Raw genomic sequence first — 22,790 nt, forward strand, 5'->3', positions numbered from 1 at the left:
CCCGACCACTCCGCCCCCGCAGCCCACTGCCATGGCGACCGGCACCACGCGCCGTCTCCCTCCGCCAGGCAGCGCGGGGCGGGGGGCGAGCGGCCGCCGCCGCAAAGAGTCCGCGCCCGGGGTCCCCCCGGACGCTCAGCGCCCGGCCCGCCCGGGAGCAGCCCCCCACCCCCGGCCCCCGCCCCGGGCCGCTGCTGCCTCAGGCCCCTCAGGGCCCCTGCGGCCCCCCCGGCTCAGCTCGGCAGACAACCATTCATCTTCTCGCCCACGGAATGCGGCGGTTGCCGAGCCCCTGCTGAGGTGCTGCAGGCCCCGCACCCCGCTGGTGGCAGCCCCGTCACCCGCAGCCAGCCCCGAGACCCCTCTGCTGCACCTCAAAGCCCCCCCCCACTACAGAACATGGCTTCGTTATGCCTCCCCTACTCTCCAGTAAGTGTTTTTCTGTGAAGCCTGTCATCGTGCTGTGGTAATTCCACATTTAACATATTTTCCTTCGCCTTATCTACAAGGCAAAGCTTTCACAAACTTCAGCCTTTCTTTGCTGGGCCGCTTGCTTTCAATAAAGCAAGTTAATGATCTCTCACCCAGCACTGGGGAGTAAATTTGAACAGCGCACTTGTAAAAAATAAGATTATGAGGCAAGGGCAGTAAGTCAGGAGTGCCATCTTCGCACATTCCCATATATTTCAGAGGAACAAATAACTTCTGGTACAAGTGAAGTTAATTAACAAAGCAAAAAAAATCAATTTGTCATTCAGCATGACAAGTTTGTTTACAGCATTGGAATAACTCGCAAGACCTTTATGTAAGAACCTATAGCTGCCTGGCATCGCATCGGCAGTAGGCTAGGGATGTACGTAGGACATAAGGTACACATGTATAAGGTGTGCTCCTTAGAATCTGCAGGACAAACCACATCACAGCCAAACAAAATGAGATCTTTATCCACATTTCAAAGTAATGCTACCAGTGACCAAAAAAATGCAGTCTTGCAGAATGTGCAAAAATTATCCTTATAGAGCAGTTACTCATAAGCAGTTTAAAAAGCAGTTACAAGGACAACTAAATAAATATTAATCATATCAAAACTCTTTATGGAGTTATTAGATTCCCTCGTTTAGCCAAAGAGTAATTTGAGATTATTACAGAATTATACACTTAAGTAGATTACATTAGTGTGTAACAAACCATAAAATATGCCCCAAAAGCTGAGTTACATGAAATTCCAATCTTTGTCTATTATATATCAGATACTACTATATTATTAAATATCTTTTATTCATTCCAAGAATTTATCTCAAAGTGATAACACCAGCATTACATTCTAGTATAGCTCAGAATTCACTAAAGGCTATTGTTCACCACTGTATCATTTTAGTGGTATTTTCAGGCGATAAGAACCGTAAGACCAAGTTATGTGAATGGTTAGGTGTGAATTCCGGTCACCAGGTCCCAGGTGCCGAGTGAGATGGGCAGGACCCTCGCTCAGCTCCCCACCACACCAGCGAGCACGGTGCTGCCTTTGAACAGCTTGTCACACAGCCCAGGAGAAAAAGGCTTAACAGAAGGCCTTGTGGCACAGGGCCAGGGCAGACTCCATCTCCAGCCACCCCGCATCTCAAGCCCTTCTTTTTCCAAAATCATCAGCTTTCAACAACTTTTGTTACCCGCACATGCTTCAGGAATGTCAAAGCGACCGTGTTCAGGTGGATCGGTGTACAAGAGACCCATGGGACCCATTCTCCACCTTCAGTAACATTTTCTCAGCTCCTGTTCACTTACCCATTTCTTCTCAGCTTTTTCCTCCTCTCCTCACATCTCTGCCAGGTGCTGGAAGCCACAAAAGCACTAGACGTTCAGGATGCAGATCAATCGACTCTCAGTCTCCAGCTGCAACAAAACATAAACCAGTAATGCTGTGCTGTGGCCTAAGCCCCAAAGATGCACAGAGACTAGCTTTTAGACAGCCAGTGCTCTATCACACTGCAGTGGGATTTCTTCCTTCCTCAGAAGCTTTGCAGGCATCAAACCAATACATCAATCCCACTTTCAAAGCAACACCTCCTCTATTTCCTTGAGAAGTATTATGCAATACTTGAACTGAAAATCCAGAACACCATAATCTGCAGGATTGAAAGGATTAAGGACAGTTTGAATTGATGCATCTTCTGAAGAAAATAGCACAAGGAAGCCTCCTCTCAAATTACTCTAAAAAGGCCAGAGAAATCATCATCCTTTTAGCTTAGCAGCAGCACTCAGAGCCAGGCACTTGCAGGCAACACCAAAACACAGCTGACATTTTCAGGTTTGGAGAATAGCAGGCAAAATCAAAGTGAAATGTCTAAACCCAGAAATTAGGAGGAATCCTGACAAGCTCTCCCACTACCGCACCTTAATGCTTCTGCAACTTCTCACTACAAAACAGAAACTGTTTGGTAAATTCTCCTTCTTCCCCAGATCTCCACAGCTCTGGTGACCTTGGGCCACACACCAGGTCCATGAGCCCAAGGAGCTCAGCTGTGCCCCTGTAAGCACACTTCAGATCACATTGACTCAAGCTCTTGCCATTTCTGTGCAATCCCCACCCCACCTCAGGCCACCAGAACAATCCCCTCTCAGCTCATCTCCCACCCTAGCCCTTTGTAATTGAGGTGTCTGAGGCTGGACCACAGGGCATGGGGCTCATCTCAGGGAACCTACCACAGGGAAACTCTCCTGTTGTACTTGTACACGGTCCTAGTGCACCTTTAATGCAGCAACTGATTGCTTTAGGTACCAAGATTTACAGACAGAGCAAAAAAAAAAAAGAAAAAAAGTTCAGCCATCTCAACAAAAGAAAAATCACGCTGATCCTAGATATGACTTGCTGGTTCAATCCTTTCTCACTTAAGTCACATCTACCCAGCATTAACCACCTGAGCCAGTCAACTTGGCCCTGCCACAAAGGGACAGGAATAGGAAGGTGTCGGAAACAAGACTGTTTTCTATCCCTTCAAGCAACAAGAAACGCTATTTCCATGATTTCAAAATCACAGCATCTTCCATCTTTTGCTGTAATTGGAAAGATATTGATGGTGCTGTTTGTATCTTCAGCAAATGGCTTCTATAGCTATTTACCCCACTTCAGCTGGACATTTAATCACCTGAAAAGGCTATCATGCATGTAATGTTATTAACAGTATCCTTTAAGTGGCACAGATTGCTAAATTACTTATTTATACCAAAATATTTTCAGTCCCACTTCCCTGAAACTATACACATAGGTCAGTTGCAAAATTAAGATCTTTATGAGGAGCTATTTCTAACTTTGAAGTTGAAGCATAGCACAGCCTGCGTTGGCAGTAATTGCACCTTCTGCATACAGATAAATACTACATTTAAAAATGGTTATTTCCACTTTGCAGTAAGGAAAGTTCAGTGAGGAAGGGAAAATGACTTGTCACAGTCACAACTCTTAAGCAGAACAAATGTTGATTCAGCTATACCTGAAATTCTATACTCTATACTTTTAGATCTATTTTACCTTTCCTTGGAAGATAGTAAATGTCAGGTTCCTCTGAATCTGTAATTTATCAGAAACTTAGGAGGTCACATTTAATGCTTCCAAAGGTTCACCACCAGGAAACCAGGAAATTAAGAATCATTAAATTAATGAAATTAAGAATCTTAGTAGCAACTTGTATTATCTGGTTTTAAAAAGTTTCCTAGCTTAAATAAAACCATAGTCAAGAGAAAAAAACAAAACAACAAAAAAAAACAGTATTTCTCAAACACCAGTCATTTCCTCTACAAAACTAAACCTAACTTCTGGCTTATACCTATATTACTTTTATGTTCTACGTAGTGTCCAAGGGCTTTTCTTAATGCATCCTACCAAAAATGCCTTCCTTGAACACATAATGGAGTGGTGAAACAATCATTGAGCACTTAATGGGACACAGGCTCAGTACAAAAAACATTATTTAAATGCACCTATTTAATGCATGTACAAAGAATAATGCAGAAAGTGCAAAGGTGCATAACAGAGACATGAGTCCCAGGGGATTACATCCCCAGCTCTGCCACTAACACTCCATGTGGTGATTCACTATGACTTACCTCGCTGACTGTCCACAGCTGCATTCAGGGCTGTTGGTTGACAACTCCTGATCTTTTCCGGTCTCTTGACTTTCTTACTCAAGAAATTGATGCAAATTTACTACAGTATTTACACTGCAGGTAACTACAGCACACACACACGCCCCATGCCTGGGTATTACCTGCAGGACTTCAACATCACCCTAGCTGTTGCCACAACACACAAAGGAAGAAGATTTCAGCTTATTGCTTTTGCAAATCACTCCAACCACAAGCATACTAGAAAACACAGCAATTCACATGGTGCCCCTTTATCAACACTGACAATAGGAAGGAATTACAGTGAATTTGTAGTCTAGAATAATACTCAATATGCTGTGACTCCAGAATTTCTTTTTGTTCAAGTTAATTATCTCCAAAAGAGGTCTGAATAAATTAATATAACCTTTTATACAACCCCTTCCTCAAAAATTTGAGGACATCTTAAAACATTAACCCATCCATAACAACCCCTTTCTTCTTGTCACCCTCAAACACATCCTACTGTTTTACAGTTGAGCCAACAAAACAGATCTCAAGAGCATCCCACATCTATTTTAAATACACAATTGACCCAGCCCAACAAAGCCACAGGAGCAGTTTCTGCTGATTCCTTGGACTTTTGCCCTGAAGCTGCAGAGCTCTGCTCACACTTTACCCACTGCTGTGGGGGCCAGCATCTTCCCTCCAGATGGTGGATAGCACCATCTTTAATACCCGTCACCACTTTCTGCAGTAATTATTTAATTGCAGCCTGAGGGTAGAGCATCATTAGACCAACATAACACTTTAGTAAGAAACAGTCTTTTGCTCCCGATGAGTTTACAACCAATAGAGACAAAAAGCAGGGTGGGAAGAATAGAGATAACAAAGTTGTCAGTCTGCACTTTTCCCTGAATACCCACAGGCTTAATTCCTAAGGTGAAACTTCCTGCTTTGGTCCTGCTTTGTCCTGAATCAGCGAGGCTGGATCATCCAATCTTTTGAATTTTGAATGACCTTTTGAATTTGCTTGGAGGGAAATTTTCAGAGGTTGAAAATGTTCTCATTTACTTCAAGACAGAGATCTAGGTACTACTGTTTCCTAGCTGGCTTAATGTAAGTCATTGGAGATATAAGCGTTCAGAGCAAGAACAGGCTGCAGCAGTGTAAAATTTGTGTGGCTACTCTGTGGCCATCCCAGTAATGTTAGGTTTCCAGGCAAGTTTTCTTCCTACCTTTCAGCAAGCTTCTGCTGCCAGCTTGAGGCTTTGGTAGTTCTTAGACACAGACTGAGCTTTAGGCACAGTGTAGAAGGCATTCAGAACTGTCAGCCCCTAACAGAGCTCTCCTGCAATGTTCTCCTGGGACGATGCATGCTATAATACTCAGAAGGAAGCATAAGAACTGAGAACAAATTATTTTTAGCTGAGGGGATCTACCCACAGAAGTCCAGAAGAGTTCTAGCATATTCAGAGCCTGAGCAGCTTCAGCAATACTAACGCACTAACATTCCTTCTGAAAAAGCCTTCCTTTCACCCAGCTGCTCCCAGGAACAATTCTCATTTCTAGTGTCGATTGCTCACACACCAAACCTGAAACCAATCACGCTTAAAAGTGAATAAATTGATTTTTCAGAAACCTTTAACTTAAGGAGAGTTTCTGCCTACACAAACCTGAGCTATTTAAGAAGTACTAAGTGTTTCACTGCTACTAACAGTGGATTAGGTAGCAGTATACCTAGCTATGTGGAAATACTATTTTTCCTCACACAGTCTCCTAAAGCACCAACTTTGTGTTATCTAGAATGTATTTTTTTATTTTTACATAATGCTAAATTCTTTTTTATTGATATCTCTATTTGTACAGTGAGTAGACTTCTAATGTTAGCAGATGGACAATAGTAAAAATATATGAAGACAAGTATTATTTCTAAATGGTAAGCTGTCGTATCAGTTTTAAGATATATCAGTCACTCAAACATTATGGGAGAACTTAATTCTATGATGAGTGAAAGATGTTTAAGTACATCACTTTATAAGTAGATACTATAGTTGCCACTAAAATAATTGTACAGGTACTCTTTGAATTAATTAGGAGGTGGATCAGGTCTCTTATCCTTGCTAGAGATCACTGGTATATGGTATAAGACCCTGACTAATAAAGACAATGTAGGAAAATAAGCAACTAGAACCTTCTGTTTCAACTGCTTGAATTTGTGAGGTCTTACGAGCGCTTTCAACAACTCTAACTTAAGGGGACAAAGCTTTATAATCTGATTAGCACTCTACATAAATCTTTGAATGTTTATCTTAAAACTTCTCACACACACTAAAAAAAAAATCAGTAGTAAGGATTGTACTGTTCTCATACAAGTAACTTCCTGTCTACTGATTTTTCTTCTGGATCATACACACATTTTTGGGGGGTTGACACTTGGAAGAAGGCCCTTTTGTTCACAGCTGCTTTAGGTTGAAATTGTTTGGCTGTTATTATTACCCTGGTATAACTAAAGCAGGTAATAGTTATAGCAAGGAAATGGCTTTGCATACTACTACACAATAAAAAGCTAATGAGAAGTTTGTGGGGCTGGCAAAGGTCTAAATCTGAGATGAAAAATAGCTGAGTTTAGCTATCAGTAATTATGTACTAACTAGGGAAAATTACCTGAACTTATTACTTATGGCTACTTCCTCTGGCCAATACAAAAGTAGTTGGGTCTTTCTGAAGTCAAGGTAGAAAGAGAAGTTCATAGAAAACCATTTAAAAAAAAAAAAGTTCCTTTAACACCTTTTTTTAGGCTCTATACTATCACTTCTCCTCAATTTCTTTGTTCTGTTTGTTTTTAGCATCATTCTCTTACTACCTTGTTATACAAATTCATTTGCATTTTCTTAATGTAACTGTAGCGCTCTTGATATATCATAATCTATGTATCATTACAAGATGATTGGTTGATATCAGGTTTGTCTAAACCAGTAACTATCACATGTGGTAACTACCCTTTTAACAAACTCTTCTGACTGCTTTTTTTATTCACCATCATCACAAGATGATGGTTCTTCTTTCTTCCTGCCAGCAAACTGGCTCTAAATTGCATTAAAATTGATATAAGGGTTTCTTTCTTATATTCCAACTACCTGTCTTGTTAAATTTCTGTGTCAGAAAAGGCAATAAATTAGGGCTGTGTTCTAGAGTTCAGTAATAGCCATTATTTTACAACATTTACCTCTTTGACAAGGATATTCTTAATATTTCATAGTGTACAGGATACAGACAAATTGATGTTACTGATTCCATGCTGATTAAGCAACAGGGTTTCCTTATTTTTTTTTCTGGTACTGTTATCCAAATTAAAACCATCACAAATTTTCTATGGAGCCAATAACTTCTTCAATTCATTTGCTGTTCTTATTAGGAGTGTTCCAGGGTCTGTCTGTCACATTTGTTCAGGCTATACTTAAAACCAGCCCTGGAAAGGGAATTGATTTAAGGCTGTCCTTACTGCAAGAAGAGTAATGAAACGTTACATCTTCTAATGACAACCTGAAAAGGTGCAGACCTACGTGAGCAGAGAGATGAGAAAGGACTTGCCTGTCGTCTTGGACTAAAGAGCAGAAGATTGTGTGTGTTTGTTGCAGTGTCATTTAATTGAATAAAGAGATTGCCTCAGGGTTACAGACTAGATGATATTGGAAAGGACCTCTGGAGACTGTCTAGTCTGCACCCCCCCCACACTCAAAGCAGGATCACCCACAGCAGGTTGCTCAGAAACTTGTCCAGTCAGGCTTTGAACGTCTCCGAGACTGGAGACTTCACAGCCTCTCTGGGCAACCTGTTCCAGAGTTCAACTGCTCGCACAGTGGGAAAAGTCTTATGTTGAGATGTGGTTTCCTGTATTTCAGTTTCAGCAACTACTGTTGTTTATATAAATATCTTCAAGTCCACGTTATACAGTCATCGATGCTGTAGTGTTGGAGACATCCACTTCTCCGACCACACCCACCACCCTGAGTTATATTCCATGGCTTCCCAACCCAGAAATGCTACCTGCTTGCTACACCTATCCTCGCTGCCACTCTGCTAGTCTCTTATGCTTCCCTAGTCCTAGTGACTCTCTAGACTAGAAAACATAGAAGCGCAAGTCTGTTTTCATTGTCTGGTTTGTCAAAGTTCAGCCAGCAGATATCTCTTCAGCAAACCAGCTCTGTGGATGCAGGAATAAAACAGGCAGTTATTTCTCTCCCTCAGGTAAGCCCTAACTGTAAAGGTCAACAATTTATAAAAGCACCTGTTTTGTTGCTGAAGCATCAACTGACAGTAAACATGACTGAATTGGGAAAAACGTTGTTGGATAGAAAGATTAGTAGAGAAAGGATGTACTCAGTCCTCAGCAGTTGCAGGTATCTGCCTTGCTGTTTTATTCCCAGAGTAAATGATGCAGGATCACATTCTTTGTAGGTTTTTTTTTTTCCTGTTGCGTGTGACTTCTGGACCTGAAATTTCTACTCACTTTAAGAAACGTCTTCTCTAATTTCTATCTATACAAGCACTTATTTGGTTCTGTCCTGTGATATCTTATAGAATGCTATGCAGGAATCCAAAGGAACAATCTGCTTTAGGATGTGTAGATTCTAACGTTCAAAAACATTCTCAATACAATGTCTGCTGAAGAAATTTTAGCAAGGTGTGTGCAGGTGGTTGCATGCAGGACACATCCGCTGGCAGGAGACCTCCCTCCCTTCAGTCTTCAGCGAGTGAACTGAAGGTGGGTTTGCTGCCAGTATTAAGCCCTAAATCCCAGAACCTGACTCCAGCCTGGGCTCTGGATTACTGTACTACTGATTCACATCGACAACTTCTATATTTAGAAACTTATCATGCTTCAGCAGTAATAGGCCAAAACCAAGTAAGCCCTACTATTAAAAATAGCTGAAGGGAGGGAGGGAGTAAAAGGAAGAATAGCAAGTGGAAAAATAAATCTTGTGTCCTGGTTTGTCTGATTTTTTTTTCTTCCTTCTTCCTCTTAATCACAATGCAATTTCCACAAAACTTTGCTCTGGTATTATTGAGTTGTAGCAGTAACTAATGGGAACGTTCTTCCATATGACCACATCTAAAGAGGGCTCCAAATTATGAAACATTGAGTTGTGATCTTAAGTGTAATGAGAGAACACTTCCCTGGCACAAGCTGGCCTGTGTAGAAAAGCCCTATATGTAACTTGGACTTCAGGAAATGCTTAGAAGTCAGTTCTGCTGGCATTGTAATTCCAGTGAAGCTATTTACCTGAACCAGAACTTACATGACTGTACTGAGCCTTGCTTGAGATGATTCAGAAAGGTAAAAGTCTGAGGAAGGTGGTGAGCCAGCTGGTGTGGCTACACTGATGTCCTGGATTGGGGAGTGATATCCCTTTGTAGGATGAGGCCTCAAACAGCTCTTATTAAATCTGTAATTTGAGACTCCCAAATGCCCTAATGCAATGCAAATCCACTGCCTTTTTTTCTTCTGAAATTACTGACAACAGAAGGACAAAATAAAAGTTCAAGGAAATGGTTATAACAAAGCACCTTGTGCAGGCCTCAAAGCCTCATGCCATTTCCAATTTTCTCATGTTTTATTCTGCTTTGAACCCTGTGCATAAGTTATATCCCAGCAATTCAACACCATTTCATGTTGTTTACGTGAACTTCATTATAAAAAATGAGGCTGAAAGCACACACTGGTAACTCCTAGTCCAACTGAAAACTGAAGTTGTTAATATAAGAGATTTTTAATGGTGTTTACAGTTGTAGTGCAACTCTTCTGCAGGGAAATAAAGTAAAATATTAGCATCTTTCAATTTTTGCAATAGCTACAAAACTTGTTCAGTGACAAGGCTCATGGAGCTTGGTACTTGATTTTTATCTGAGAACTAAGTGGGTCAACCACTTAATCAAATTCAATGGCCACTCAGAGCCATAGAGGTGGTTTCATGTTTCTTCATTCAGCTCATCAACACACTTGATTGCTGGACATCAATCATTTGTGCAGCTAGTGCTCCTAAATAGTTCAGAGATCAGCTGATGAGGTTCCTGATTTTTGGGTTGCACTCTGAGATGTGTAATTGTTTTCCTGTGTGCTATTTCTGTTTTCATATATCTTGGTGAATTGTTCTACAAAACTGGGAGAGAGGATGGAAGAAGAAAAAAACGTGGGAAGAACTGTATCCACACAGCAATATGGTAAAAATGAAACCATAACAAACCAGCTTCTGATTCCCATTTTGGACTTGTGGGACTGTGACTTTTAGTGTCAGTTTTCAATAACTGGCAGTTCTTTCTAGCAGCTTCTGGGAGAAAATAGGTATACAAAAAAGGGTGAACCTCTGTGGTAAGAAGTTGTGCTTTGTCTAGACAGAGCTTCCTTGACATAATCTAGGTAATTGTTCCCTAGCCTCTTGCAAGCTACCAGCATTGAGCAGCTAAAGCAGCAGAGTATTTATGCCTGTTAAACCAGAATTTCTGCCTATTGTTTTTCCTGCCTTCATCACTTTCCACTGCTATAGTCCAGCTATGTTATACCAGGACATTAAACACTCAGCATCCAGAATGTCTAGACAGGCTGAAAGACTGTCTGTGCTCCATTTTTCACAGAGGAACTACAGTCAACTTTCCTAAGAACTAAAAGGCTATTTGGAAAGAGAAGGTGGCAAAGTTCCTAGTACAAGACACATATTCTAGCTGCCTTCTGAAGCAAGTAATACAGTCTGGTATGGATTTCCAGCAATGCATAAAATTCCTGTGTGAGCCTCCCTCTGCTCCCCAGGCAGGCTTCAAACCTTGGACAATTACTGCTAATGTCTTAAACAGCTTGCAGTTGTATTCTAAGTACACAAGATTGTACAAAAACTTGCCATGTTAGCCGGTAATGTCATATTAAAATAACAGAGAAAAGAACTAAAAGGTGGCTTCCTTGCCACTGAGGATGATAAGGCAGAAATAAATTATTTCCATATCAAGTATGGGACCTGTGAAAGAAAGATATATTTTGGTGTGCACAATCTGCAATGCTACACAAGAAAACAAACAAAGTTTCTTTCCATATGGCCTCTGTTTTCTTCAGTGCTAGCCTCAGTCACTCTCCGTATAAGAAGTAACTACTTGTTTCCTGTAAGGTAGAAGTGAATGTTGACCCTCCAATTTTTGTAAACAGAAATCTGGACACAGAATAAGGGCTGATGATCCTGTTGCTGTTAACCTACCTGCACTCTGTGTGTGATTGTGGTATATATGCAAAAAAAAAAAAAAAAGCTTTGATTGCAGACTGCCATGGAGGTGAGCCCTCTAAGAACAGAGATGACCAACGAAGCCTCTAGATGAACAGACCAGGTACTGAGAAGCAGTACACAAGAAAGATGCCTGGATCATAAAGGACAAAAAAAAAAAAAAAAAAAAAAAGCACCCAAAATGACAAAGTGATAAAATTGATAACATACTGTTACATCTATTAATGAGGGGAAAAAGGTGGGTGGTAGAACTGTCATTCAAAGTCATATGGAGTTGAGAGAAATCAAGTCACTGTATCAGAATACGGAAGTGCAGTGGGGGGAAAAAAGTGGATAGAGCTAGAAATCTACCATAAAGCATTTAGGGACTAGAAGAAAAAAAACTGTTTAAAGATGCTTGCAGTTTACCTCATCGGAAAATTGAAAGGTGACTTAAGCATGCATAAATCATTGTGGAGAGATAACGGGTGCAAAAGAGCTCTTTAATCTATCACTTAGGGCATAGCAAGAACCCATAACTAGAAACGACAGGCAAATTCCAAGTTTAAAAGCATGCTCCCGGTTTCCTCTAAGGGAAAAACAATTTACTGATAAAACACTGTGTTCTGATGCCTCAAATCAATATCCTTTGTCTGCAATAACTCTTCAGGAAAACAAAGGTGATCTGACTCAAAACATAAATAAAGGATTTCTGTGTCTTTGAAGTCAGATGAAATGATTTGATACTCACTTCCAGTTTTAAAATTTGTAAAAAGAGATCTTTACCCAATTTAGGATAGAATACAGAGAGCAAAATCCTTGGAACAAAAGGAACTTAAGAAATGAAGAGACAGAAAGCACTGCTCTATCAAAAATCAGGATACTGCATAATAGAACAGCTTCCTTAAATGCATTTGGTGGTCAGGAGTTTTGATTAGACCTCGTTAGGAAAAACAGGACAGACATATGTCAGCTGGCTGAAGAGTAACTTTCACTTGTACATAGGCTCACAGAGGTGTTCCATTTGAGTAACTCTCCTAGCTAGTTTTACAGTTGCTGCAAAAGGAAAATGACAATCTTCGTTCTATATTTGTGGGAGACAGGACAAAAAGTTCTGATTATTCCTTGAGTCAGCTTAACTTTCATACTAAACCTTCCCAGCAGGGTAATGACTAGTAAATACAGCCTAGAAAAGGTATGTAATCTGTTGCTTCTACAAATACCTACCCAAATGACATGGAATGATCCTGGTTGTGTTATTCATCAGATATCCTTTCTGGTTCTGGGACACTTCCTCCCTGCCTCTTTCGGGCTGATGGCCGTGGGTTGGTGCACCATTTAGCTGGAGGCTATGACTTTCTGTAAATGGATATTGTGCTGAACAAGGTTCTAAATGTTGCCAAAGAATGTATATCTCATCTTCATTTAAAGTAAAATCTATCAGCTAGTTCAAAAGGCAAACATTGTTCCTTGATAAAATGCAGCTGGTGTGCATATGAGCTTAGTCAGCAGACTATAAAATAGCATAAGCTTTCCATAGTGATCAGAAACATCAAAAGCAGAAAGTGTATTTAAAAAAAATCTCCAACATATTGCTATAATTATTAAATTTGATGCATCGCAAGTAGCAATGGAATATAGATGCTGAGATGATATTACCCAGACAGGAAGGAATAATGTGGCTTTGGTCTATGTCTCAGTACGCAGATTTCAAAACACAAAGAGAAGGCGGATCATCAGATACCAGAGTATGTGTATCCCATTTTTTAAAATGGGTTTGCTCTCATGAGAAGGATATATTTACTATAACATTCAGCTGCAGCTTTTGAACAAGTTACCATCTTGTCACTCTATATGGAAACAGAGGGAAAATAATTTATGCTAATCTGTCTTGTGGACTACCCTATTGAGATGTACTTGTATATAACCCTGGTGTGTGGTTACGCTTTACCTAATGAGTAATGTCTGCAGGTCTATGTGCAATACATGTCAAAATCCTTTCTTTCTATAGCTTATCAATACTGAAGTAGGGGAGTGATAGGCATAGCAGCCTCGTGCTTTGTAAGAGTCTCTCAGGTGCTCCTAGCAATCTGGAAATGAGCTCCTCCCTGTTGCCTCTGCTCGCCCTTGCAGGGCTGCATCTCACATGTTTTAAACTCCAAATGGAAGCAATAAGATAGGATGGACATATGACTGCTCCCAGAAATACAAGTCTCAAATGGAACTGTTCTGAACTTTCCCCTTCCTTTTTAAATCACATTTCCCTCAAGAAAAAAATTCTAAGGGGTGCTCTTACGTTTCTGCCGGGAAACAAGGAACTGGACGTATTTAACCCATTGCAACCATTATAGCAACTGGTCTTTAAAAACTGATACAATTAATCAACAGTTGTATGATAAGCCTTTTAACAGCACAGTAAATTAGTTTTGTTTAAAAATAAAAAGTACACAGAGGACATCTAATATTTGTTATTTTACTCAGATCAGATTCTACCTGAATTGCCTGATTATATTCTATTGTGCTGCACTCAAAACCGTCTCATGTTGGAATGATGGAAGTGCTTTAGCTTTTTATTGACAGGAGGGCTGTTTTGGTGAATGAAGAGTGCTAGATATCCCTCTGTATTCTTGTGGGCAGGAGGGTGGGGTGGGTGTAGGAGAGTGGAGAATCTCTGGGTCTGTTCTTGCATTTACTAACTTCTCTCTGCTTGAAAAAATTCCCTGTAGTATGCAGTGAGGTCATCCCATAACTTCAGTTTGATGCTTTTTTAACTCCAACTTCTGTATTGCTTAAAATTCAGTACTAATTAAAATTGTCAGCGTCCCAAAATTCAGGAAACTGAGAAAAAAAAACAACAAACAGACCATAAATTTACCAATATCCTGTACCTGTTGTTGTTTGAACTTTCAGATTTTGCATTTGCAGGTGTATCTGCAAATATCAGGGGAAGAACTTTAGTCATGAATACTGAGGCAAGAGCTTTAAAAGGAACATCAGATAGTGAAAGATAAAATAAAACTGAGACGACAAGAGTGGTTAAACCTACTAGATTAAAAAAAATGCAGAAATGCATCTCAGATTTTTTTTCCTCCCGATTTAGATGTTTCTCCTTCCTAATTTGGAATATTAATAAATTTCACATTAAATAAATTTCACATTAAAACGTATTTCTGAACATAACCTTACAGTCTCTTGGTACATTGTCTATGCCTGTATTGTGCAAGTCCTTTAAGAGACAGCTGTGTTTGATACCAACTAGCTTTGCTATGTTCCACCACTGCGCTGTGAGGATGTAACATATGTAAGCAAGGAGTGTGACATCCAGAATCTTTTGCAAAAGCTTCAGATGCTTTGATTTCATTAAATGCCCCCACTATTGCCCAATGGTTGCTCTTGAAGATGAAATCCCATTAAGGCAGTAGGACTACTTGGTCTGTGATCACAGCCAACCTTAGCTGTTTTTTTCATATATAGGAAAAATACATGGAGAGTTAAATATTCGAAGGTAGTATAAACCACAACCACGTTTTCATTATTAATCAGTTATGAAAAACACATCAGCCTAGAGTATTGTAAGAAAAAAAATCATCTGTATGTCCATTTTATATTCTGTTGTTTTAACAAATAAAATGGTATAATCTGTTCCATATTCTGACTCCAAAATAACAAATTTCTCTGGTATGATTCAATGACTGTGACAAGTATGGTTTATCTTTTTGTTTTGTTAACTGAAAATTTCAAATTGTTCTGTATTTGAGACTTATTTAGAATGTGTTCATATAAAACAATCAAGGTTATACAAAAGAAAAAAGCACTGCAATTAACATACGTGTGGTTTGGAAGCTGCAAGGAAGCGGTGTCTCTTCAGGGAGCTTATCCTCGCAGCGCAGAGACTGAACCCCATGAACTCCATAGTCTGCAAACCAGTTAGCGTCTTCCTAAATGTTGCTCAATTCCTGATTTCACAGCTGCAATGCCAGAAAAAATGTTTGTTTACCTCTAAAAGAGGTGAAAGTTAAACACTATTTGTATACATACATTGTATTACACAGAAGTGGTTCAAAAAAATTGAGGGCAGCTGACCTCTACCAGTGATTTTCCAAACACTGTTACAACTATTTAAAGTGACTTTTAGCTATATTAAGTGGCTTTTGTGGGGGACTTAAAAATATCTTATAATGAGATAGCTGTAAGTCTTTTGCTTACATAAAAATAGACATATGGGTAAGACATCCCAGGTTTGAATGAGTACATGGCATGGTTTTAATTTGCTTTGCCACTCCCTGTGTTTCTTCAGCACAGGAGCATGGATTATCATTCTGTACAAACTGGAAAACGAGGAAGTCCATGTGGTATCCTCATGCTTGTCTGCTGGGGGCCAGGCAAACATCACCAAGTTTGTTGCACTGAGTTAAGTCTCAAAACGTTCTATGAAATGAAGCATAATCTTCTTAGCAAAATAAATTACTCTTAGGAGCCATCTGCCCCTACCTTTTTTTTTTTTAAAAAAAAAAGCCTCTTTAAATGTAAATTTAGCTTTCTACCAGAGACGGTATTGCCACGGCAACAAACACAAGAAAAATAAATGTCTTCATACAAAAAAGAGTGTTTTCCTCTTAAACATACTTCATACAAAATAAAATATGCAGCTATAGAATTAATGTATACACTTGGACAGTAGAAAAGAGTATCATTCTCTTCCTAGAAAGGTTCTCTGAGATATTATCAAACATAATTGCCTGGGGTAAAGAATTCTTATATACTTATTTAATATGATATAAACTCAAGCTCGCGTCTTGCAATTTGCTCTAGATGGGTTGCAATGCTACAAACTCCTGTAGAGCATTATGCGGGCAGCAGGATCCACCTCTGCAGAATTGTTTACAGAACTGGAGTCTAAAATGTAATCTCTTTGAGCTAATTCATATTTCAAATCCTTTGTTGTTCAAGTTTGTTTTGTGCGGTCTAATACCAGAAAGGTTTTTTATTCAAGGGGAATATAAACTGTGGTTCAGATTTCAGCTTTCATAGAATGCAAAGTTAGGCCTGTTTCAATGATAAGATTCACGAGTGGTGTAGTCTCATTTGCCCACAAACAAACTCCTTTCTATCTTTTTCTGTATCAGGTTCCCCCTATAAAAGATCACAGTGTAGGGAGACACCCGAGATGGCCAATATCATTTTCAAGATCTCAACACCTGCATAGTAAGAATACATTTGTTTTTACATTATTGTACTCTTTCCGATTTCAAGCTTAAAATTTCACATTTTACAACTATAGCAAAAATTTTGAAGTGCTACAATTGTTGAAATGCTTTGTGTTTATTTCCCCGCTTCTTCTTTTTATAAATCATTTTTAACCTTTTGACTGTGTGATTTGTGTTTGAAAGCAGCAGAGGAGCGAAGATACCTTTGTCTGGATTTTACACATTTGAGTAGGTGAGGAATTCTGGCACTTGCCTGTGGAACAAAAAACATCTTGCACTGACCTAGCACGTCTGATCTGAAAAAGCCAATAGCTTATGAAGACTAGGTCATTTCTTCTCACTGTAAGGTATGCAAACTGTGTATTATCCCTACTTAAAGACATTTTAAAGAATTAATTTCTGTTACAGATTGCAATACTGACCTTGGAATGTTATTTACCATGTCAGCAAGAATGGTGGTGAAAACTATAATCTCCTGTTTCTCTACTTTAAGAATTGAATGGCATGTTCAGAAGCATTGGCATTTTGGCATTTATCACTTCTGGTATCACTTTGTGACATTTGTTAGACATTGACCAGAAAAGTTCAATGTTTCCAGTGGTGGCGTAGGCAGAACTTTCCACAGGTTCTTGTTCTGGTGAAAGATAAAGCAGTCTGTTTTAGCAAAATATTGTTCTTTTATGTCTACAAACAGTTCTGTTTACAACCTAAAGCTGGTATGCAGGAACGAGCTGCAATGGATTAGCTGAAGTACCATGAGGTATTCAGCTTCCCCAGCACGTCCCTGGCAGGTCAAAACCCGCCAGACCACAAACTCATCAAGGGTGTCTGCACTGGGTCACGCTGTGGGCTGTCCTGCCTGGTGTCCTGCCTTAGACAGCTGTCAGTGACAAGGGAAAGAACAAAGGTAACAGTGCACACAGGCAGTAATCTGTCCCAAACATCTCCTCCTGCCCCCCCAGTCACCTGCAGTTTTAGATCCACTGCAGGCAGCAGTCTGTGTGACCCATGTAAGTATGTATCCTTACACAGCCTCTGGGACTGAGCATTTGTAAACCAATACTGAGAAGCTGGCACCTTTGTGCTGCAGTTCAGCCAGGTACTGGAGCACTGACAGGTCAGTGGATGTGCCCACGTCTTCAGAGCTCTTCCCTGCACCGGCCTGGGTGGGCTGGTTATACACTGCACCCTAACCTGAGCCCACCCCACCTCCGCAGGGACACTTGGTGCCACAGCAAGCTCGCTCTGGGCCTGCCAGCCCGACAGCGGGTGATTTGAATGCACGAAACTGGTGGTTTTATGGCTCCTGCAGCAGGTAAGAGGGTAAGAAAATAGGGAAATAAGGAAACAGCGCACACGGGGTGGGCACCGTCACCCACCTTTCCGCTAGTCAGTCACTGTGCTTAAGGGGAAGGGGAGAAGGGCTCCCTCACTATGTTTTTCCTTGATTTATCTGTTCCCATCTCCCCGCGACGGCTGTTGTGAAAGGCTGCCTTCAGCTCTCACCCTAAAAACAGGCGACCCCTCACGGCATCGCTCAGGGGACAGCCACGGACTGCACCCGACAGACCCGCGGGGCGCCGGCCCACGGCAGCGGGGCAGCCCTGAGGGGCCCGGCGGGCTTCGGGGCGCGTGCGCGGGGCCGCCGAGCCGGGCGGCGGGCGGGGCGGGGCCGGGCCGGGCCGGGCGGGGCCGCGGCCATTGGGGCCCGGCTGCGGAGGGGACGCGCGGCCGCCGCCGCCATGGTGTCCTGGATGATCTCCCGGGCCGTCGTGTGAGTGCCGGCGGCGGGCGGGGCTGGGGGTCGAGGTCGGGGCCGGATCGGGCCGAGCCTGGCCGAGCCGAGCCGAGCCGAGCCGAGTCGAGCCGTCGCGGCGCTGGCGGTGCCCGGCGGGTGTGAGCGGCTCCCGCTGACCCCCGAAGCGCGGCCCGGGGCTATTGAGGGGCTGGGGAGGAGGCTGGGGAGTGCGGGCCGGCGGCAGCGGGGAGGCGGGCGGCGTTACCGCCTGCTGCCGCCTCAGCGGGGCCTCGGCAGGTAGCGGGGTGAGCTGCGGGTGAAGGTGTCACCTTCCTGAGAAAGGGTAAGCTGTGAAACCTCTGGTCTCCTTCTCACACATCGCGCCGTTCTTTCATGGAATTGAAGGTTATTTTGCTCTTTTGGGTGTGAACAATGCTCGCGATAAATGTAGAGTAATATGGGAGAAGGTGAACCTCCCTCGTGCTCCATGCTGTGCAGCTCTCTGTGCTGGCCCCGCTGCTTGTGGGGCTGCTGGAGTTGGGATTTACCGTGTGTGAGTTTTTGTCAGGCAAACAGAGTGAACCTGCTCACAGAGCAGCCCATCGGGTGTCTGTGAAGGATGTAGCGCGAGCGTGTGACCCAGAACACTGGATGATAAATAGGGCTTCCCCATTTTGCTGGTGACAAACACCTCTCTGAAGCTGCCTGGTGTCACTTCACATGAAAGCTTTATCCTGTCAGGAAGTCTCGTAACGCCAAGTACACTTCCTTGCTGCCATCTCGTCACCTGGATAAGTAGCAGTCCTGCAGCCTTCTCCCTTTCCACTGCCCTCCGTGAGACTTGTCAGGTAATTGAGACCTGCTAAGTAGACAGCATTGTGTTCTGGGGTTGGCAGAAGACGAGCCAGGCTTGGAAGAGACTGTAGGAAGAGTTGCCGTTCGCTCGCTCTGTCGGCATGCTCTTTCCACGGGCAATACCTAGCACTGGAGGGGAGATGCATAGGCATGCTTTCTGGAAGTCAAATGTAGCTGCTGAACCTGTTTCTGCTTTGGAACAGAAACACCAACCAGCAAATCTTTGGTTTAACTACTTCTTAAACTGCACCGGCTGTAAAAGTGGTATCAGCAGCGCTGAGCACCTCAACTTCCAATGACCAGATTCTTGTTGCTTGTGTTTTTTTTTTTTCTTTTTTTTTTTTTTCTGTGAAATAAGCCACTAAGGATTGTATTTGCATTTCGAGAACTAAGTCCTCTGTGGGCCAAACCAGCATCATATCATAGGGATTGAAGATAAATTTGTGTATTGGAGTACCTGTTATTGCAAGACATAATAAAGGACAACGTATTATGCAGTTGGGTTTTCTGGTTGCTGTTGCTCCCTCATTTGTGTGTGCTAATTATTTTTGCTAAAAAGGGAGTCTTTAATACTATTTATAAATCCTCTCCACCTTCTTGTGTCCTTGTTTCCTAGCTGTGGGATTTAACCAGTTTGCCAGTGTTCCTCTGCCCAGGAAGAGGGGAGTGCTCAGTGCATCCAAGAGAGAACTTCATACATCTTGGAGTCTGTTGTTTAAGTTTGCTAGCAGAGGACTTTATGCAGTCTGGAGACTATTGTTTAACTTTGCTTAATAAAGCAAAATTCATGCGGAAAGTAAAGGTGAAATTAAACAGAGGCCATGAGACATAAGATGCCTTCAGTCAAGTGGTCTTGAGACTGTCCTCCTTGTCCCCTTTTCTCAGCGTTCATTATGCCGTCTTCCTCCATCTGATTTTCTTCCTGGTATCTTTCCAGTCTGTTCCAGTGGCTTTGTTTCTCTGACTTTTGTGTCATTGGTTAGGAAGAAATATATTACCTTTTCCTTAAAGCCCCTAAGAAAGATGAAAATACACTTAACTGGCACATAGCCACTAAGACTAGAGGTTCTCTCCTACTTACTGTAGAGTTTTAATCTTAGCTTGGTGACTTTGTTGTGTATGAGAGCCGTGGAGATCCTATGCTGTCCATATCAAGTCCCAAAAGCCTTGTTGTCGCGTTTGTGTAGCCATCAGGAATACCTGTTTTCTTCACAGGTGCTAGGAAGGGGCAGCAGTTGTTCTAGCTGCTGCAGAATTCCTCTGACTGACCTACTATTTTCAGGGCCAAAAGAGCAGCAAAATGTAGATTTGTGGGTGTGTCACAGTGCCCTCTACTGACTTTTCACGCAGGATTTTTGTGAGGCGCGCTTGCCGAGGAAACTCACTTCTGGTTCAGTTTGAGAGCCTGTAATTTGGGGTTGATCAACTCCACTAAAAATAGTTTCCTTAAAACTTTAAGGAAGTAGGGAATAGAAGTAGTAGAGCATTAGAATTCGTAATTGCATGTGAATTGTCTTGAAGAGTCATGCATGGGGAACGGGGAGTGGTTAAAATTTGTTGCTTCATGTTATCTTTGGCAAAAGTTTGCTTTAATGAATTATTTTCTCTTTGCCCTCTAAGTACTTGGGCATATAAATGTGCAATACCTTACACTAGCATTGTGTCTTTTTTTCTGTCAAGAAGCCAAAGACTTGAAGCACATAATTACAATACATTGTCATTTTAAAGTTTTCCTTCTACAGGGTGCTGTTAGAGTAAGTACAGGTTATTAATTCTAAAGCACTGGCTATTGCAACAGTTTTAAGAATGATTACTGCAGTGTTTTTCCTCTTTTGCACTTCCAAAACCAACAAAAAGTTAGTAATTTGTTTCAGGGTCTCAGAAAGCTTCTTAAAATGGGATACCTTGTCAAGTACTTGGTCTTTGGTGGTGGGAACTTTTAAATTCGTGGCCGCCTGTCTTGTAAGCTTCTAATACAGCCTGCATCTGATTTACTCTGCTTTGATTGCTCATTCTTCTCGTTTGTAGGGTCTGAGCAATTGTGTACACATCAGTTGCTGAGACAGTGTATTTAATAGTAAACACACTGAGTACTTGTCAGTCACAGCCTGGTATGGATGAGATCAGACTCTTCTCTTGTGCCAAGCAAAGATGTGATGCATCCTAAATACAAAGTAGATGGCCATTTTGTTCTTGCAATCTGTTGAAGCAGACTGTCTGCTGTAATCTGTTAACTTTTTTTCCCCTCCTCACTTAAAAACTAAAGTTTCCCCATCTGCGTTGCTTTGCAGCACTCTCTGCCCTTGTATGTAAGTTCATTTTCTTTTCACTCCAGTTACTCTGAAGTCTTGATAGTTGGAAGGGGTGAGCTGTAGTAGGCTCCAGGAGAATGCGTTTTTCAGAGCTACTAGTAGCTGCTTTTCTCTCTGCCTGTTTTAATAATACCTATGTTCCCTACCTGCATTTTAGAGCCTTGCAAGGAGCAAGAGATGTACAAATAAACAATTCAGCAAGCGTTCCTTGGTTCTGGAATAGTCCACAGCTATGTGAAACTGGACCAAGACTGGGGCACAGGGGAGGTGATCTGAAGATAAGTAGTGGTATTGGCCTTTCAGCTTCTGCTACTTCACAGATTAGAACTGTTTATTTCGTCAGTTTCCCAGGCATTGTCTTACTCTGCTTTTAGTATTTTATTTTTGTTTGAAATGTCCCGACTTCCAGCTGCCCCTGGAATTGCTAGACATCTGAGAGAGGACAGCTGAAGCCATAGCTCCTGTATTGATGGCACAGTCATCAGGAATCTCCGTTTTAGAGTGGTAGTGATGTTTTACGTAGCAGTGTACACTTTGTAAACCTGGATTATATCTTGCTCTTGGAATACGAAGTTGCTTTTTTTTTTTATTAAAAACAAGTACAAAAAATATGTTCACTCACGTTTGCTAATGAAACTGCTGTCAAACATGTTGCTTGAAGCAACGATAATTCATTTGGCGGAATTGGGTAACGATACTGCCACATGGTGTGTGGAAGTAAGAGCAATATACAGCCCAGTGTTCAGGGCAGAAGGGTCACTTGTGGGAGAGTTTCGTCAGCTGCTTGTAGCCTGCACTTCTTGTGGTTGGATGCTTCCAGCTGAAGCCTGGAGAATGTTGAGTGCTGTTGGATGCCGAATGCCTTCCAGCGTAAAGACCTATAAATTGCAGCTGCACTTGGGGGGGGGGGAAGGATTTGCTGTCACGGTGAGTGACAGAGATGGAGAGAGGTGCTGAAATGTCCGTCTCTCCACAGAACTGAACGATTTGGTCATCATGTGTCGGTTATCCTTGACTCTTAATGCTGTGCTTAAACATTAACCAGCTTGTTGCTGGGAGGAGACATCCTCCCTTCGCCCTCCCCTCACCCTCTGCTCTCCGCAGGGTCCAGAAGTTGTGCAGCCACAGGATGATTCTGGTTGTTTGTCGACTGAAATGAAAGAGGATCATCTTTGATTAGTGGCAGCGAACTGAACCGGCTCGTGCTGCTGTCACGTAGTTGCTAGGTGCCATGTAAGTGCCATGTTGAGAATGAAAACTTGCAGGAGGAAAATAGCATTGTTTTCGGTGTCAGCATATTGCCAGGCTGCTTAAAACATACTCTGGAGCTGTCTTC

At 41.9% G+C, this 22,790-nt stretch overlaps 1 protein-coding gene and 1 long non-coding RNA gene across 5 annotated transcripts in view; one reads left to right on the forward strand and one right to left on the reverse strand.

Moving 5' to 3' along the window:
• Nucleotides 1-1,247: 1,247 nt before the first annotated feature.
• Nucleotides 1,248-18,152, reverse strand: LOC121073396. Of its 3 annotated transcripts, none has more exons than XR_005821683.1 (5): nucleotides 17,929-18,152; nucleotides 16,972-17,183; nucleotides 15,172-15,310; nucleotides 12,570-12,701; nucleotides 1,248-1,890 (listed from the first exon to the last, which is right to left on the reverse strand). It is a non-coding gene; the product is annotated as an uncharacterized LOC121073396 (long non-coding RNA). The 3 variants fall into 3 exon arrangements; XR_005821685.1 differs by lacking the exon at nucleotides 1,248-1,890 and adding an exon at nucleotides 11,360-11,496; XR_005821684.1 differs by lacking the exon at nucleotides 12,570-12,701.
• A 65-nt stretch (nucleotides 18,153-18,217) lies between these two features.
• Nucleotides 18,218-22,790, forward strand: part of REEP3 (receptor accessory protein 3) — a 39,473-nt gene continuing 34,900 nt past the window's right edge. The window contains exon 1 of one of the 2 annotated variants that reach the window (XM_040562829.1): nucleotides 18,218-18,323. In XM_040562829.1, the coding sequence (XP_040418763.1) occupies nucleotides 18,292-18,323 (32 nt within the window). In that variant the 5' untranslated portion in view covers nucleotides 18,218-18,291. Of the gene's footprint in view, nucleotides 18,324-18,524; nucleotides 18,631-22,790 lie in introns of those variants that run through there. The other variant, XM_040562830.1, reaches the window with a different exon arrangement.

The sequence above is a fragment of the Cygnus olor genome, chromosome 7, assembly GCF_009769625.2.
Source record: "Cygnus olor isolate bCygOlo1 chromosome 7, bCygOlo1.pri.v2, whole genome shotgun sequence".
In the NCBI taxonomy this organism is placed as follows: Eukaryota; Metazoa; Chordata; class Aves; order Anseriformes; family Anatidae; genus Cygnus; species Cygnus olor.